The sequence below is a fragment of the Podarcis vaucheri genome (genome assembly GCF_965113315.1).
Source record: "Podarcis vaucheri genome assembly, chromosome: 2".
Classification (NCBI taxonomy): Eukaryota; Metazoa; Chordata; class Lepidosauria; order Squamata; family Lacertidae; genus Podarcis; species Podarcis vaucheri.
In genome coordinates, this window is record NC_138760.1 from 7,708,039 (window position 1) to 7,727,408 (window position 19,370).

The 19,370-nt window shown below is 44.4% G+C and overlaps 1 protein-coding gene across 2 annotated transcripts in view; it reads right to left on the reverse strand.

The window, feature by feature from the left end:
• The window catches only part of FAIM2 (Fas apoptotic inhibitory molecule 2), a 43,254-nt gene extending 25,811 nt beyond the window's left edge, over window positions 1-17,443 (reverse strand). Inside the window, exons 1-4 of one of the 2 annotated variants that reach the window (XM_082206311.1) lie at window positions 17,036-17,443; window positions 12,391-12,580; window positions 1,289-1,389; window positions 51-115 (exon numbers count right to left, since the gene is read on the reverse strand). In XM_082206311.1, the coding sequence (XP_082062437.1) occupies window positions 51-115; window positions 1,289-1,389; window positions 12,391-12,580; window positions 17,036-17,050 (371 nt within the window). In that variant the 5' untranslated portion in view covers window positions 17,051-17,443. Of the gene's footprint in view, window positions 1-50; window positions 116-1,288; window positions 1,390-10,620; window positions 10,757-12,390; window positions 12,581-17,035 lie in introns of those variants that run through there. The other variant, XM_082206312.1, reaches the window with a different exon arrangement.
• Window positions 17,444-19,370: the final 1,927 nt, after the last annotated feature.

Below are 19,370 nucleotides of genomic sequence, written 5' to 3' on the forward strand. Positions count from 1 at the left end.
GCACAAAAGGCACCTAAAGCAAAAGGCTTCTTGGTGGGCCAGAGACTTACCAGAAGGTGAAGAGGGCCACAATGGCAACTGTAACAAGAAGCTGAATCAAAAGGATGCTGTAAACCTAAAATTGGGGGGGGGAAAGGATCAAATAAGCATGGCTGATGCTTAGGAAAAAAAGGTAGAATTCAACACTGTGCTAAGGCAATCGTTCCATCAGTGCAAAATTGATTCTCCCTCTTCCTCCCCCCACTCATTGTGGAGGTTCTCCTGAACCTCCTGAGCAACTGCACAGGGCAAATCCTGCTGCAACAGCGGGCCTAATTGTGCTGGTTTCCAATAGTGCAAAAACTTCGTTGAATTCAGCCCATAGTTAGACACAATCCTTCCTTGTGGGATGTGAGCCATTAAGAATCAACGCAATCTGCATAGCCCTATCCATCAGCTATGTTTCTTTCTTTTTTAAAAATAATATTTATTGCTTTTCCAACAATTTAAACACTACAAAAAACAACAAAATAAAGAATGGACAATACAATACAATGCAAAAACACTACATAACACTAACACAAAACACTAACACATTAAACTAACAAAACAAAACAAAAGCAATTTAAAACACATCAAATAATTTCAATATCTTATCTTTCATTCACTTATTTCAACGACCTCCTCACACCTCCCTTTTCGTATTCCACTTCTGTTAATTGTTTCAACAATTCCTTTCCATCTTCCTCTGTTTTCTATCCTATAATTATCTTAACATTCTAACCTTATTTTTTCCTTTAATATTCTATTAATCTATTTATACTTAATTCCTTATACATCAGCTATGTTTCTTGAAGGGAGTTCACATGACACACACCAGTGACACAAACGCAAAGTCCTGTGGCCTATATGGGATCACACCCATAGGTCTCCAACCCCACTCCCACCCACATGTAACTGGATAGGGAGGCAAACTGGATAGGAGCCAGCATGGTGTAGTGGTTAAGAGTGGTGGACTCGTAATCTGGTGAACCGGGTTCGCTTCCCTGCTCCTCCACATGCAGCTGCTGGGTGACCTTGGGCTAGTTACACTTCTCTCAAGTCTCTCAGCCTCACCTCATAGAGTGTTTGTTGTGGGGGAGGAAGGGAAAGGAGATTGTTAGCCATTTTGAGACTCCTTAAGGGGAGTGAAAGGCGGGATATCAAGTCCAAACTCCTCTTCTTATTATAAGTGAGCCTAGAGCAAGAAGCATGTTGCACACCCTTGTTCCATACAGTATGGAGGAAGGTTGACTGTAAAAGACATTACCTTCCTAATGAACACCCTGCGTACACTGCGGTCATCCCAGCTGAAAGTTGTGAGTGTCTCAGTGTCCCCCGAAAATCCACTGCCATAGTTGGGACTGGAGCCTGAAAAGGATGGAAAGTAAGACAAGTCAAGTTTTGCCCCACTGCTCTCCTGGGCGCATGTAGGGCCCATGTCTCTTCAAAGCAGCACAAAATCTTCCAGGCATGTTAACGCCACTAGGACACTCTGTCACTGGTTTCCCCAAGTCTGCAGCAAGTCAGATGATGTTTTCTATGACAAGTCAGTATCTGTGTATTCAACTGTCATTAACAAAAACACAATGCCAGCTCCTGCCAACCTAGATAAATAGGTACCACTCCGGCGGGAAGGTAAACAGTGTTTCCATGCACTGCTCTGGTTTTGCCACAAGCGGCTTAGTCATGCTAGCCACATGACCTGGGAAAACTGTCTGCAGACAAACATCGGCTCCCTTGGCCAGTAAAGCGAGATGAGCGCCAAAACCCCAGAGTTGTTCACGACTGGACTTAACTATCAGGGGTCCTTTACCTTTTTTTAATGTTCTACCACACAAAAAGGAGCAGGTATGAATGAACTTTATGTCATAAAACCAAAGGCCTTTGCAAAACGAAACAAAAATAAACAAAACCCCCAAACTTACTTACTTCTTGTTGATACATAAGCTTTCTTCAGACATTATAAAATGGTTACCATTTATGTTCCCTGGATTTAGCCAGCAACATTGAATGAGACTTGTATATTTCATTGATTCTGTATCAGCATATCAGACAAAGATCCACCCACGTTTTGCCAAATTTGTCTCTGAGAAGACAATACTTTGTTCTTCACTGAGCAAAACAAGCCAAATCTCTAGCTTTAGATGTGATGCTAAGCAAGAGATAATGGTTTGTCTCTCCCATGTGCTAGCAGGCATAAGCAAAGTGGCCCAGATCAGCATGTTACTAGAAAACATGTGTGATGTGTGAACTGCGCCAGTGCATTAAGCTGGAGTATTTGGTTAGACTGTGGCTTCTGTTAATGGGGACCAAAACATATTCTCTGCAGGTTGGGGGAAAAGGCCAACATTTGATTCCCTTTTGAGGGTGAAGTGAATGGAAAGTTACCATCTTCAAGATGAACAGTTTAAAAAGATGTCACAGGTGACAGTATCATAGATCAAAGATATAAGGGGGGGGAGTAGCAAACCCAGCAAACTCAGCAAAACAAACCCAGCAAAACAATGAAAATTGCATGTTCCAGTTCTTACCAAAGAAACACAAAATAGGATCAAAAGGCCACAGGGCCTGGGGAGCCCAGGTAGACTTTGTACTCTCAGGATCATGTGAAAGTCCCAAGAAAGAGGACATTTCACAGGACTTTCCAGTTCTGAACAAAATGTGCTTGGTGTGGGTGGGTGGGTGTGTAAACTTTATACTAGTGTATGCCTTTTTGTACACATTACTTAGCTGGACAACTGCACTGCAATATTCAGAGAAGTGCGAATTTTGAAGGCAGGCTCTGCTTCAGTTTGTGTGTTGTTTTCAGAAAGTGTGAATTAGCTAAGTGCACTTTTTAATGTGAACTGGATTAGATTTCCCCCCCTATCCTTTGTGGGAATGGACTCGAGAGATCAGCTCGAATCTCATTTGTCTCAGACTTTGGTTTAATGTGAATTTTCCATTGTTCCTTGAATAAACATTCAGATTGGCTGTTATCCCTGGATAATTGTTAATGAAACCCACATTTAAAGATTTTGAAGAAATATAGCAACAAGATACCAACACCTATTCAGTGTTGTTACACTGTGACAAACCTCTACCATGTATCCCTTGTGATTCCCCCCCTCTAAACTGAAAACAACACACACTTTAGTCTTTTTTCATAAGGAAGGTAATTCACCTGTTTCCTGCCCCTTTCCAACTTTACAATAATCCTTTCTGAGATGGAATGACCAGCACAGTACACTGTATTTCAAAAGTGACTGCACCATAGATTTATATGATGCCATTATGATAGTGGTTCATTTTATTTTCAAACCCTTTCCTACTAACATCCAGAATGAAAGTTGCCTTTCTTTATTGCCATCATATATTGAGCTGAGTTGATATTTTCACTGAGCATTTTCATTCACCATGACCCCAATATCTCTTTTGAAAATAATGGGGGAGATTAGAAAAAAAATAAAATACATACTTATTAATTTTAAGAATGCATAAACCATGCCTTCATCCAAAAGTAGATTACAGAGTTGTATAGGTAAACACTTGAAATATGCAGTGCAGTATTAAAATAGTGTAAATGAACTCAAAAGAAATTCAACAAAATTATAATAAAATTGAGGGGACCAAAAACACAACAATATTTAAAAATGTCTTTGAAATTTATTTATTTTTTAAAAGTTTATTATTATTTTTTAAGGTGCCAAACAGAATATAGAACTGACGCTACGCATACCTCCCACAGGAGAGCATTCCATAGCTGAAGAGCCAGCACAGCAAAGGGCCTATCTTTTTAAAACAGTGGTACCTTGGGTTATATACGCTTCAGGTTACATAAGCTTCAGGTTACAGACTCTGCTAACCCAGAAATAGTACCTCGGGTTAAGAACTTTGCTTCAGGATGAGGACAGAAATCGTGCAGCAGCGGCGCGGCAGCAGCGGGAGGCCCATTAGCTAAAGTGGTGCTTCAGGTTAAGACCAGTTTCAGGTTAAGAACGGACCTCCAGAATGAATTAAGTACTTAACCCGAGGTACCACTGTATACATATTGTATTCCACCTATAACTGGAGAAGAAGCTGCTTTAAAGATCTTAATACATGGGCGGGTTCATAAAATTAAAGGCATTCCGGTGATTGTACCTTTGAAATCCCTTCTCCTATCACTGAGTGATAGTGGGTAATAATACATATATGTGTGCAGAAAATGCAGAGATACATTTTACTGCCTCCAGGAAATACTGCAGTACAGTTGCCTCTTCTCCGCCATAGCCAATCAGGACAGACATTTTGCTACAAAATGTTATGTGTCTATACATATCATAGGCTATATAGATATTGCAATTAGGGCTCAGGTTAGCCCTTTATCTTTCAGCTGTGGGGCTGAGGCTTTTCCTATTACTGAGCATTAAGTCTTCTTGTGAGCATATGAGGTGGGTCTCCCAGGGAATATTTCTCCTTTACTCCCCATGCAGAAGAAATCCCACAGCTTGGTTTAATTGTCTCAGACTATACCATCTTGACATCACCTATTATGACAACTCTATCCACGCAAGGGACAAATTTGGCCAAGATACAACAGTCTGCTTCATTTACAGAGTTCGTACTTTACCCAAGGCACCACTACACAATGAAAACATTGAATTCAAGATGCTTCCTTGCCTAACTTCCAATGTTATTTGGTTTAAAATGGTGAAAGATTTGCTTGTTTGGTGCAAGGCTCACTCTGTTTTCTATTGCTGTTGTTATGTTCTGAGTTGAATAGGATCCAAAATGCAGCAGTCTGATTGGTCCTAGAACAATAGGATCCAAAATGCAGCAGTCTGATTGGTCCTAGAACAATAAAATTCAGAATGCAGCAGTCTGATTGGTCCTAGAACAATGCAGCAGTATGATTGGTCTGCAGGAGCCACCCAATCCGGCTCCAGATGGAAGTGAATCCACAACCTGATCGGCCTACAGGAGAATTCTGGAATTAGCCAATCACGTGCAGCCCTTTGTGTAAATAATGTATATAAAGCAGATACTTTGAGGGGACTTTCATTGCTCCTCACCACTATGAGCTGAATAAAGAGCATGAAATCCACTCTCGACTCTGAGTACAGTGGTGCCTCGCAAGACGAAAAGAATCCGTTCTGTGATTCTCTTCGTCTAGCGGTTTTTTCGTCTTGCGAAGCAAGCCCATTGACGGATTAGCGGATTAGCGCTATTAGCGGCTTTTAGCGGCTTATCGGCTTATTGGATCAGCTGATAAGCGGCTTAGCGGCTTAGAAAAAGGGGGGAGGGGAAAAACCCGCAGGAACTCGCAAGACATTTTCGTCTTGCGAAGCAAGCCCATAGGAAATTCGTTTCGCGAAGCACCTCCAAAACGGAAAACTCTTTCGTCTATCAAGTTTTCCGTCTTGCGAGGCATTCGTCTTGCGGGGCACCACTGTATATAGAAGTTATGTACAGTATTTGAACCAGGTAGCTACACTATAGCCGAAGCAACCAGTATGATGCTCTCCAGTTATTGCTCTCATCATTTCTGACCATGGACTATGCTGGCCTCAAACACTTGGAGGGCACCGCACTAGCCCTCCCTGCTCTGCAGCTTAGCCAAATTATTTTACCCCATGTTTTCATCCATACAGGATTCCGAGATGGCTAACAAGCCATCATTTGAAAACAACAGCAATTCAGATTCAAGCACTACAAATAAAACAGCCACCAGCAAACTCCAATGTGATTCAGCAAGAGTAACACAACACTATCAAACCGATAGTTACGTAAATTCAACTAACAAATACACCGACAACGTGCATACAACAACCTTACTTTGCAAAAGCAGGTGTGGAACATTACAAGGAAAAGTTCATCTTTTGCAAGTACTGCTCCTTAAAGTTGTTAGGTTTGACACTTGTATTTTTGTGGAACACAAAAAGCTTTTGTTTGGACATTACGTTTAAAAAAACTGTTTCATTTGTGCATACAGTGGTACCTCGGGTTAAGAAAGTACCGTATTTTTTGTTCTATAAGACTCACTTTTTCCCTCCTAAAAAGTAAGGGGAAATGTGTGTGCGTCTTATGGAGCGAATGCAGGCTGCACAGCTATCCCAGAAGCCAGAACAGCAAGAGGGATTGCTGCTTTCACTGCGCAGTGATCCCTCTTGCTGTTCTGGCTTCTGAGATTCAGAATATATATTTTTCTTGTTTTCCTCCTCCAAAAACTAGGTGCGTCTTGTGGTCTGGTGCATCTTATAGAGCGTTCTGGAGGTCCATTCTTAACCCGAAACTGTTCTTAACCTGAAGCACCACTTTAGCTAATGGGGCCTCCCGCTGCTGCCGCGCCACCAGAGCACAATTTCTGTTCTCATCCTGAAGCAAAGTTCTTAACCCGAGGTACTATTTCTGGGTTAGCAGAGTCTGTAACCTGAAGCATCTGTAACCCGAAGCATGTATGTAACCCGAGGTACCACTGTACATGGAGCATAAAAGCTTCTATTTGGACATTACGTATATAAAAACTGATCTATTTGTATTTCATGTTCTAAATGTTGGTCCTTAATTGCTTCTACTCAGTTAGATAATGTGAAAAGAGTTATGTTTATATGATGTATAAAGAATTTATACACAAAGAATTTAAACACAGCCAGTTACGTTGTGGGTATATTTGTCAGCAAGAGTAACAGTAAAACCAAATCAATAATTACCATATTTTTCGCTCTATAAGACGCACTTTCCCCCTCCTAAAAAGTAAAGGGAAATGTGTGTGCGTCTTATGGAGCGAATGCAGGCTGCGCAGCTATCGCTGAAGACAGAACAGCAAGATGGATTGCTGTGCAGTGATCCCTCTTGCTTTTCTGGCTTCTGGGATTCAGAATATAAGGTGCGTCTTATGGTCTGGTGCGTCTTATACGGTAGTTGTGACTCTGGTTTTTATAAAGTACTGTAATAGTAACAGGCAGATAGAGAGGAAGGTAAATGGATAGTCTTAAGCCATGGATTTCCACAAGTTGGTATTATCCAAAGGTAACACCTCTCAGCCAGAGGTGCGAAATAAAGTGCTGGACGGCTTAGGAGTCAGGTGGAGTCATAACAGAAGCAGCAGCCCTTACGATATCCAGCCCCCTTAAAGCATTCACAGTCGCCAACAGGACTTTGAACTGGACTTAGAAATGGATCAGCAGACAATATTAGGCAGAATGAGGCAGCTGTAGTTCCCCACTGCCACACCATTTCCTCTGAGCCCCCTAAGAGAGTAGGAAACCCTTGCCCATCTACTTCAAGCCATCCAGAAACAATACCAGTAGTAGTATTATACCATACATCTGGTATACTGTAAGCCATACCAGCAGTTTGCCATCTACCTCCTGCTCAGTCCTGCTCTACGCTACCTTGTAGTTTTGCCGGCATGATGCTGTTACCTGGAGCTACATCTTTTTTGTGGTTAACTTACTATCTGGACCAAACTTTCCATATGAATCATTTGGTCCAGAACTTCTATCAGGACTCTTAAATTGCAAGGAACCTTCAAACATGCAGTCCTCAACTGTTGGGAATCAAGCCTTTATCAGGAGAAACTGGCCACTCTCCAGGCACCCGGCTTGATCTCCGGTTGACCTCCCTGTCTGCATTCCCCGGCAGGATACAGGCTAGGTCGCGATAGGCGATCCTTCTCAGCGTGAGAAGAACACACCCCCTCTTTCCTGCCCCCCCCCGGGCAGGGGAAAGAGATAGACAGAAACGTATTTACATGCCTTTATTTCTGTCTTTGCAGCGTTACAGAAAACACGTCTGCTCTCTTCAAACTCCAACAGCCGAGAGACAAACTCCTCCTGTACTTCCTGTACAGCTCATATTACACTCTGAGCTAATTCCGGTGCTTCGCACTGTGAATTGACTGTCCCTCTGTTTCCCACGGAACAGTCCCAACATTCCCATTGTTTTGCTTTCAAGCCACCAGCTCGCGGCCGCATTGCTTCTATATTGTAACCACCTACAGGCTAAACTGGTAGTGACCTAGGAACAATTGGCCATATGGTTTTATTTCATGCGTAGGTTGCCTTTATGCTTGTAGGACATTATGATCTGCTCTGCAATAGCATAAATTGACTTGCAAAAGTAGGTAGGGGAGGGCGTGGCTGGGCCTCCTACTTTTGGCAGGGAGGAAACTGGACATTTGGTCCCTTCTCTTCCATAAAAGATGCTAGATTTTTGAGAGAGGGAGCCTGGATTGTCAAGCATGTAAAATTGTAAAAATTTAATTGCACGGGCTTTTAGTGGTCAACAACCCGTGATGCAATCCCTCTGTGAATTTATATAGGCTATTGCAACTTGCTGCTCTTTGTTACTAAGCCCAACTTCATTTCCAGATACACTTAACTGTTGTGAAGCAGCAGGCTGGAAGCAAAGATGAACAAGGTTTAAATGTCTTAAGGGAGCTGCAGATAAGGAGCTTGGGGGCTTATTAATTCTAAACCACCCTTTCCAGCTTGCGGGCAGTCTCTCTCTAATGATGTTTCACCAACGTCAGAGAGGTTCAAGATGTGCAGTTTTTGAGGAAGTATCATACAGAATTCCCTCCGATTAATACCCCCTTCCTAGAGTTGCCGTACATTCCTAATTCTAAGGGACCTCAAAAAACAATAGGATACTTTGGTTATCAAAATAGGGTTCATTGTGGTCAGAATCAATTTGGGCAAATATTGAAACTAGGCCACTTGCAATACTCCAGGAAGAAGATTAGAACATGTCAAATGAAAAAGAATTATGTCCATTAGATTTCTAACCCACCGCAGCAAAACAAAATATTCATTAATCGCAATGCTACTCAAAGCCACCCCTAGCATTAGGCTGAGTGAGGCAGCCCATCTCAGTCACCTGATTTGGGGATACCAAAAATAGCAGCAACATTTGGATTATTCGGATTATTAACATTATGATTGTTCTGCATCATTTTACAGCCATTGGGATTGCTATTTGGTTGCTTGCCCCCAGTAGCCAAATGCCTTGTTCCAGCTCTGTGTATATTGGAATCGTTGGAGTGGTTTAATGCTGGTCACCCAGAATGAGTGCTTTGAGAGGGAGACATAATAATAATAATAATAATAATAATAATAATAATAATAATAATAATAATTTATTATTTATACCCCGCCCATCTGGCTGGGTTTCCCCAGCCACTCTGGGCGGCTTCCAAAAGAATATTAAAATACTATGATACATCAAACATTAAAAGCTTCCCTAAACAGAGCTGCCTTCAGATGTCTTCTAAAAGTCTGGTAGTTGTTGTTCTCTTTGACATCTGGTGGGAGGGCGTTCCACAGGGAGGGCGCCACTACCGAGAAGGCCCTCTGCCTGGTTCCCTGTAACTTGGCTTCTCGCAGTGAGGGAACCGCCAGAAGGCCCCCGGTGCTGGACCTCAGTGTCTGGGTAGAACGATGGAGGTGGAGACGCTCCTTCAGGTATACTGGACCGAGGCCGTTTAGGGCTTTAAAGGTCAGCACCAACACTTTGAATTGTGCTCGGAAACGTACTGGGAGCCAATGCAGGTCTTTCAAGACCGGTGTTATATGGTCTCGGCGGCCGTTCCCAGTCACCAGTCTGGCTGATGCATTCTGGATTAGTTGTAGTTTCCGGGTCACCTTCAAAGGTAGCCCCACGTAGAGCGCATTGCAGTAGTCCAAGCGGGAGATAACCAGAGCATGCACCACTCTGGCGGGGCAGTCCGCGGGCAGATAGGGTCTCAGCCTACGTACCAGATGGAGCTGGTACACAGCTGCCCTGGACACGGATTTAACCTGTGCCTCCATGGACAGCTGTGAGTCCAAAATGACTCCCAGGCTGTGCACCTGGTCCTTCAGGGGCACGGTTACCCCATTCAGGACCAGGGAATCCCCCACACCTGCCCGCCTCCTGTCCCCCAGAAACAGTACTTCTGTCTTGTCAGGATTCAACCTCAATCCATTAGCCACCATCCATCCTCCAACCGCCTCCAGGCACTCACACAGGACCTTCACTGCCTTCACTGGTTCTGATTTGAAAGAGAAGTAGAGCTGGGTATCATCGGCATTTTGATGGACACCCAGCCCAAACCCCTTGATGATCTCTCCCAGCGGCTTCATGTAGATGTTGAAAAGCATGGGGGAGAGGACAGAACCCTGAGGCACCCCACAAGTGATAAAGGTGAATAATATACCTTTGCTTTTCTGAATTATCACCCGCTATTCAACCCTAAACCCAGGTTTGCTGGTAACTAGATTCCACCACTGTGTTGCAAGCTTTATGCAGCAAACTTCTGTGGAATCAGGGCATTCATATTAAGAACCATCAAATGACACTGCCGCCCTGGGGGACACTTAAGGTGTATATTTTTAGGACCCACCTTATTTTTGTGACTGTAAATTGTTTAAAACTGATTTTAATATTGTGCTTTACTGTTGTGTTACGTAACCCAGCCTGGGACCTTAGGGTGATGGGAGGGGAATGAATCAATGAATGAATAAGCGCCTGAACCAAAGCCAACATTCACTGAGACCTTTTCATGGTCACTCAGTTGGACCTTGTATTAAACTCCCAACACCCATTGGAACATTAAGATCTAGGCTATAAATTAAGTAGCTGAAAATTCGCATTTACTGTATTTCTCTAGCGTATTCTTCTTATTGCTGCTTTTACGTAGCAAAAACATGTCCATTGTCCTCTGAAGGCTCCAGCACCCAGAAGCAGATGTGAAGATCAATGGGAGAGTAACCATTCTGAAAGGCTGTATGCCCCTCCTTGGTGACATCATTGTGATGGCACAGGACTGGAACCTTCAGGTAGCAGATGAACTCACCCAACCTCTAGGGCCTTGGCTTCCTCACTGAGAATTTCTTGGGGCAAGATTAGGGATGTCCAAGGAATCCATTGAAAATGGACTATCAAACAGATTTTCTTCTGTCCACCCATTCAAGCCCTATTGCAGCACGGACTCTTGCTATAAATCAGGCTTCCCCAACCTCTGCCCTCCGAATGTTTTGAGACTACAATTCCCATCATCCCTGGCCAATGGTCCTGCTAGCTAGGGATCATGGGAGTTGTAGGCCAAAAACATCTGGAGGGCTGAGGTTGAGGAAGCCTGCTATAAATGCTTTTCATCTTAGCTCATGAAACTGAAAATATTTTTTAAACATGCTCACATGATACATATATAGATGCATAAATTGTTTTGCAATATACATTATTTACATATCACTGATGTAGAATTCCCAGTGTCCCAATAGATGCCTCTCTGCTTTTTAAATTTCTGAAGTGTTTGTTGCTAGAGGGAGCCTATACGCATTGATTGCAAGCCTAACCATGTTCTACTCAGAAGTAAATCTCAAAACTTCAATGAGGCATACTCCCAGGTAAGTGGGGGTTAGGATTTCGACCTTAATCTGTTTCCTATTGTGAATTTCAAAAACCAGTGGAATGAATCACTCATTCTTGCTTTTTCACATGGAAAGAAATGATCTCTTGTTACCTGTGGATTTTATCTGTGCTCTACAGTTAGCCAGAGTCCCTTTGTCAAACTGGGGAAAACCATCTGGATTTGACTGCTCATTTTTACTTACAATCCATCCTCTAAATCTTTATTTTCAAACCAAAATTTAATTTAAATGTACTTTTCTCCCCCACTACCACCACCAAGTTTTGTTGATTTATAGCTTGTTGTACTTTCCTAGATACTCCTCAGTTCCCTTTGTACTGTGCAGGGAATTTTAAAACTGGACATTATTTTTATTTTCATTGCAGGAATACATTCACACAATGAGGATTTCAAGCTTTCAAACACAAAGTCATGTTCACTGTAAACATTTAAAACCTAAATTGGTTTGAGTGTAATGTTTCAGCAAGCACATGACAACGAACATTTTCCATATAAATACACATTTATGAAATAGATGGTGCAATAAAAAGAACATATATGTTAACTGAGCAAAGGAGAATGTCTGTAGAATTTAGAAAATCCAGCAAACATAGAGCAAAATATCAACAAGATATTAAACTGTCCCTTCTTGACTCCTCAGTCAGGGAAACAAGAGAGAATGGCAAGTTTATACGGAGCTGTGAGAAATCAAATCTCCCAGTTCTCTTAACAACTAGTACATAATTTATAGAGTTTCCACAAAGGTAGCAGTGGAGGAGCTCCCAACGTATCCACAAAGCTATGAATTAATGCAGTCATTTTAATTAAATATAGATAGATAGATATGAATATTTTTATAAATAAATAATTGCATATAACTGCATAATGACACCACAAATACTCAAATACTCATGCAGGGTAAGAAGTCAATAGCAGTGCAAGACTATGTGTATCTACTCAAAAGTAAGTCTGATTAAATTCATAGAGTTGTATTCTAAGAGAAAGCGAAAACTCACTGGGATCCACATACGCCCAAGCTGGATGGAGAGGAACGGTCAGAGGTGGAGGAAATGCCCCTGATTTCAATCCTTCTGCTGAGGTCGCCTCTTCGTATGTTGGAGGAGCTGATGGGACGTTTGTGTTGTCCTTCTTGTCTGCATCTGCCTGCTGCCCTTCAGAGTTTGCAGGCTTGTTATTCACGGAGAGCTGCAGAGCAAAATAGGAAATTGAACATTAATTTTTTTGTTTTTATTTTTAAGAAAATAAATTAAAAAAACCCTCATGTGTTTTATATGGGACAAAGAGGAGGCAACCAAAACAAAGTTCCAGTTCCAGTATTTTTTTAAGGGGACACATGGCTAAGGGAGCTTCAGCAGCCCTCTTAGACTAGAAGAGGTGGGGCATATATACAGAGAATGGTCTGACCTTCTCAGCTTTCCCATGTCCAGTAAGAATGGCAAAACTGTTTAAGCAATGGATCTGTGGTGAACCTTGGTTGAACTAAATGCTGAGTCTTTCCACCTTGAGTAAACTAAATTGACTACTGCCCAGATTTAGGACATGCTCATTTCTCATATACACCAAGTAAGGTCTTGGAAAATGATTTTTTCCTAAGACCTCTTGTCAATGATGGCATGTTAGCCAACAGTCATAAGAGGGAACCTTAATGCCAGAGGTGGTTCATATGCAGGTCAGCACGGAGATTCAGAGTCTTGAAGTAAAGTTAGCTTTTTATTAGGATAAACAGCATACAGTACATCCAGAGAGCACCACAGGGCACAGCTTGCCTCCAGGAGCACAGTGGCCAAGACTGCCTGTCTGCACCTTCTAAGGTAAAGGTAAAGGTAAAGGGACCCCTGACCATTAGGTCCAGTCGTGACCGACTATGGGGTTGTGTGCTCAACTCGCTCTATAGGCTGAGGGAGCCGGCGTTTGTCCGCAGACAGCTTCCGGGTCATGTGGCCAGCATGACTAAGCCGCTTCTGGCGAACCAGAGCAGCATACGCAAATGCCATTTACCTTCCCGCCGGAGTGGTACCTATTTATCTACTTGCACTTTGTGCTTACAAACTGCTAGGTTGGCAGGAGCAGGGACCAAGCAATGGAAGCTCACTCCATCGCAGGGATTCGAACCGCCAACCTTCTGATTGGCAAGCCCAAATCTCTTCATTAGATGTATGTCTTCCAAACAACCTTAACCTCTTGTTCCCTCTGTGCTCTTTGTTTGGCTACATGCAAAACTCTGTGTGTCCTTGGAGACAAGGGCAGGAGGGGAGATTAATACAGTGGGACCTGTCGGTTCCCGTGAAGCTGCCATAGCTCCTGTCCCCTTCCTCCTCTGCTTCAGGTCCTGAACCTGAATTTCTTCCCTCTGCTTCCTGCCCTGCCCTTGAATGGCTTTCTACCTGTGGCTCCTCTCTCTCCCTCAAGCCTGTTGCTTCTTCATCACCCCACCCTCCTCCTTCCTCTGACCCATCTTCCATGTCCCACCACAAGTTCCCTGGTTCACAGCCTTCCTCCTCTGAGGTTTCCTGTGGGGGTTCTTCCAGAGCTTCCCACCACTCTTCTTCATCCAGCCAGTCCCTGACCCAGAAGCTCAACTTTGTGGTGCTTTTAAAGAAGCAAGTGGGAACTAGTAGAGTTATAGCAAAAGGTTCCTCATTACGTTTTTCATGAAAGCCATTGTTTCCTCATGTATATCAAGCGAGGGGCTGTGGTCCTCTAGATGTTGCTGGACAACAACTCCCACCATCCCTGGCTGTGGCTGGTGGAAGTTGTAGTCCAATGACATCTCAAAGGCCTCAGTGGGTTCCCCACAGTTGTCGTCTTCCATTTTGTTTTGTAGATGTGTCCATTTCCCTAGACCAGGGGTCAGCAAACTTTTTCAGCAGGGGTCCCCTGTCCCTCAGACCTTGTGGGGGGCCAGACTATATTTTGAAGGGGGGGAATGAATGAATTCTTATGCCCCACAATAACCCAGAGATGCATTTTAAATAAAAGGACACATTCTACTCATGTAAAAACATGCTGATTCCCGGATTGTCCAAGGGCCAGATGTAGAAGACGATTGGGCTGGATCCAGCCCCCGGGCATTAGTTTGCCTACCCATGCCCCTAGACTGATCCACTGGCTTTTTGTGAGACTGTAAGCTCAGCCTTGCCATCTAGGAGGTTCAATCTGTGGACCAGAGGTGCATAGCTGTCAACTTACAGATTTGAAAATAAGGGACTAGCAGCCTTGAAAATAAGGGACCAGCAGCAAAAAATAAGGGATTTTAGTCTACCAGCTGAAATACAAAGTTAAAAGGGACCAGATAATTTTGGAGAGCAGCGCCGGTTTTTAGCCCTTCGTTTCCAGAGGTTGCTGCTCAAGACACCAGCCGATGAAACACTGCAATTAAATAACTACAAACAGCAACCACTTTTCGTGCAAAACGAGGTCCAAGCTACGAAGATGCTGCTGCAGTTCCGTATCTTTTCTCTCATGCTCCATCTGCAGCTCACGATTCCATCTGGTGGGGCGGGAGGAAGGGGGGGAATAGCACCCAAAGTAAACCCGCAGATCGGACCATCTATGCTAGTCTACCACTACAAATCTATGGGAGAAGAGTTTGCGGTCCTTCCCTTGTAGCACTTGGAACACCTGCCCGCACCTCCGCCTCCTCCTCTTCCTCCTCTCTCGGAACTGCTTTCTCTATGGTTGCCCTCGCTCTCCTCTCAAGGCTCCTCAGCAATTCATAGGCCATGCCAGGCTGCCCATCTCATCCGGGTCCTTCAGCGGCACAACTGCAGTACGGCCTAGCGGGAGCGGCAGTGACGGGCAGAGGGGAGGCCCCAGGCAGAGATGCTCAGTTCGGTGGCCGCGAGGAGGATGGTGGCGGAAGGGCCCGAGGCTCCTGCCAGTCCCGGCGGGGAGGGGCTCCCAGGGGCTGAGGCTGGTGAGAGGAGGCCGGAGGGGGGCGGGGCAGGCAGCCAAGCAACACAGTTGGAGCCTCCCTCCTCCCTGGCCAGCAAGGAGGGTGGGAAAGGAGCTGCTTCCTTTGAAACCCAGGAAATTTAAAGGACATCCATCAATAAGGGACAGCAGCGGGACATGGTGCTGGGATAAGGGACTGTCCCTCCAAATAAGGGACGCTTGACAGCTATGCAGAGGTGGGGAACCTGTGGCCCTCCAGATGTTGCCGAATTGCAGCTCCCATCATCCCTTGTCCCTGGGTCCCATGGAGTTGTAGTTCAGCAGCATCTGGTGGGTCAAAGGTTCCCCACCCCTCCTGTAGACTGCAGGATAATCCAGCCTGCTGCTCCCATAGCATTTTGAATTATGCCTCTGCTTCTGTGGCTTGAAGAAAAAACACATATCCTCCCTAATGCCTCACAGCAGTGAAAAATACTTAAAACAACAGAAGCAACACACTCTGTGATCCAGTATCACTTGACACCACTATCTTGGATAACAGATTCAAAATAAACCCTGTTGATCCCAGAAGGATTTAGGTCCTAGGGCAGCTGGACACTCAATTTGGCGTTCCCAACCCCAACCCTGTACAATCAACAGCACAGCTGCATAAAGACAATGCTAATGAATCCTAGGCTGTTTCACAGCAGCAAGAGCTGCCTTGCAGCTACCCCACAAAAGCTTTCTATAATTATAACAACTCAACACATGGCAGCTGAAAAATGTGAGCCAATCAGCAGCAACGTCAAAATGAATCAGAGGTGTGTGGAGTTGTCCAGGAGTTGCGTCAGTGTGGTGCCATCTGGATTGAGGTGACCTAATTCAAAGGGAGCAAGTGCCTAGAAGGTGAGGGGGAGGCAGAAGAGAAGGGGAGGGGACCTTTGCAAAGGAGATTTCTTAGGTCCAGCTTCGTGCAAGAAATTTAGCATTTCATACGTATCCTCTGGTATAGGCATGGGAGTAGAATCTCATTGCATGACATCAACAGCCTGCTGGCCACATTCCAGTTCCACAAGCAAGGGAGCATTTGGGATAACTCATCCCTATTACATAACTCCCTTTGCGCACAGGTGAGACCCAGAATTATGGAACACACAACATAAGCGATTGCAGCAGCATCCAAGATTGAACCACCATAGATTTGTTGCTTACATCATAGCCAGCAGCTACAGGAAGCAAAAACTAAAACATGCATTTAAAGCCCCTCTGATGCTGCTTTTACATGGCAACTGATTTCTTACAGGGGGGTTGGAGAGGCCAGGGCCGGGGGGGGGGGTGATGGATGACATTTAATCTCCTTCAGTTCAACCTCCTGCAATGAGTAAGAACAGGATTTCTTATTCTTGCAAGGTTTCAAGAGCACTTTTAAAAGGCTGGCAGGAACACAAATCCCAGGGGAGATGATAGGGGATAAGTGGAGGTGATTGACAGCAATCCTGTCACTAGCCCTGCGGTGACATGCAATCAACCTCTTCCCACATCATCCCCCCCCACCCCGCCGCCGCTGCTTTTTCTCTTTCGCAACAGGGATTTGGTGCAAAGAACAAGCAGGTGGATGATTTGCTCTCGTACACAAACACACAAAGATGGTGAGGTTGCATTTATTCAACACCACAATTGCATTTGTCCTTAATTATGCCAATCATCTACAAGCCAGCTTGATTAGTAGAATTAAGCAAGGTTTATTTGGTCCTGATCTCCACCTACCTTTCCCTGCGTCATGTTTTCCTATGGACTGATGCTCCTCTGCTTGAGAGAATGGCACTTCGCAGGAAGAAGCGAGAGTGAGGAAAGCTATTTTTCGCCCCTCTGCTCAGCAGCTGACTAGCTACGTATTATTTGCTGGCTCTTTCCCTGGTGTGTCGCTTCAACCTCTGCAGCCTGGTCTGGTGATGCTCTTACATTCCAGCAACATCTAGATCTCATCTCCCTTCTGGTGGTGGAGGTGGGAATCTACCATTCCCGAGCTGCTGAACAGGGGGGGATGCTGAGGGAAGCAGATGCAAGAAAGAAAGGTGGGGGTGCTGAGGAAGGACAGTGCAAGCTTTTGACGTAGCCTCTTTCAGAGTGTGATGCAGTGTCACACACAGAGGGAGAAACCCAGCAAACGCCAGAATGCAGCTTAACGGCGGAGGACCAGAATCGCAGAGTGAACAAACAAAAGGGGAGGTGAAAGAGAGAAGGTGAAGCAGAGGAGACCTGGGAAGGATGCTCTTCTGAGACTTAAATGCACCACTTTGCTGCGTTACTAACAGCAGCCCAGGGAGCGATTAGCAGCAGAGTAGCTTGGGGAACCACAGTGTTGCACATCAGAAGGGAAAGACGCCCTTGCTTCCACTCTTTCACATAGTCAGCTAGATAGTTTACCAGGTTTGCATATATCACTCCATGCATCCAAAGAGATTTACAATAATAAAATGCAGAATACCTTTTAAAAATAAATCAATAGGACAATTCAAAACACTAAAAGTGCTCGTCCGATGAAAATCATTTAAAACAACACAGTGGCTTTGTGCATGTTTAATCCTCTATGAACAGCTGGCTGTGGGGCTGTGGACACGCCACATATGTTAAACAATTCCCCTCCAAAGAATCCTGAGAACTGAAGCTTCTGGGAAATGTAGCTCTCCTAGGGAAAACTACACTTCCCCGGATTTGGGGTGTGTGCTTTAAATGTAGGTTTCACGCAGAACCTTCATTATTCTTTGCACTTTCTTGTCAGATTCTCCTTTAAAATACGCACACATTTATATGTTGTGTGCATTATGGCCTAGATGCCTTACAGGGCTATTTTCATCCCTCTTAGAACTTTAATGGGTCATGCATTTTATTTGCCTTAATTGCTGAGCCCTGAAGACAGTACTGTTTTATTGTCGTGCTCTTAAAAAAACAATCACAAGCCACATGCACATCAGCAAGCACACTAGCAGGAGATCTACCCAGTTTCAATGAGGTGCAAGGTTTAACAACTTAACTCTTAGGTTTTGGGCATTGTCAAAGATTCATAGAATTGTACAGTTGGAAGGTATCCCAAGGGTCATCTAGTCCAATCCCCTGCCATGTAGAACTCTCAGTTAATGCATCCATGACAGATCTTTCTCCTCTGTTCCTCCACTCCCCCACAGGGAAGCCGCATGTCACTTTTATGTAGCAACAACAACAAGTCTTGCAGCACCTTAAATATCAGCAAATTTGTAAGAGCACAAGCTTTTGTGGAACACCCACAGATTTTCATTGTGGTAGGATTCATGTGATGTAGTCTACAAATCTTGTGCCCATGATATGTTGGCCTTCAAAGTGCTGCAAGACTCGCACTCTTGGCCTTCCCCTTGGTGTGCCTTATATTCTGCATGCAAACCAGAGCCCTGAGTGTGCCCCACTGGCATCCCTAGATGGTGCTTGACAGTGGCATTGCATAGGTAAAGGTACCCCTGACCGCTAGGTCCAGTCACGGACAACTCTGGCGTTGCAGCGCTCATCTCGCTCTATAGGCTGAGGGAGCGGGTGTTTGTCTGCAAACAGCTTCCGGGTCATGTGGCCAGCATAACTAAGCCGCTTCTGGTGAACCAGAGCAGCCCACAGAAACGCCCTTTACCTTCCCGCCGGAGTGGTACCTATTTATCTACTTGACTTTGACGTGCTTTCGAACTGCTAGGTGGGAAGGAGCAGGACCAAGCAATGGGAGCTCACCCCGTTGCGGGGATTCGAACCGCCAACGTTCTGATCGGCAAGCCCTAGGCTCTGCGGTTTAGACCAGAGCGCAACCCGCATCCCTATGTGGTATTGCTTACTGAATTTTAATTACTGGGAGTCCATTTTCACCTAAAACATGGGATAAAAATATAATAAATATATTTATAACATAATATAATATAATATAACAACATAAAATTAAATTGAAGCATTATGGCTATGGTGCCCACTTGCAGGGCCAGCCTGCAGAATTTTTCCAGGTTGCAGAGAGGCCCACATACTGAAAGGATGGAGCAGATGAAAGATAGAGACAGAGAGAAAGAGAAAAGACGAATAGCTCCTGTACATT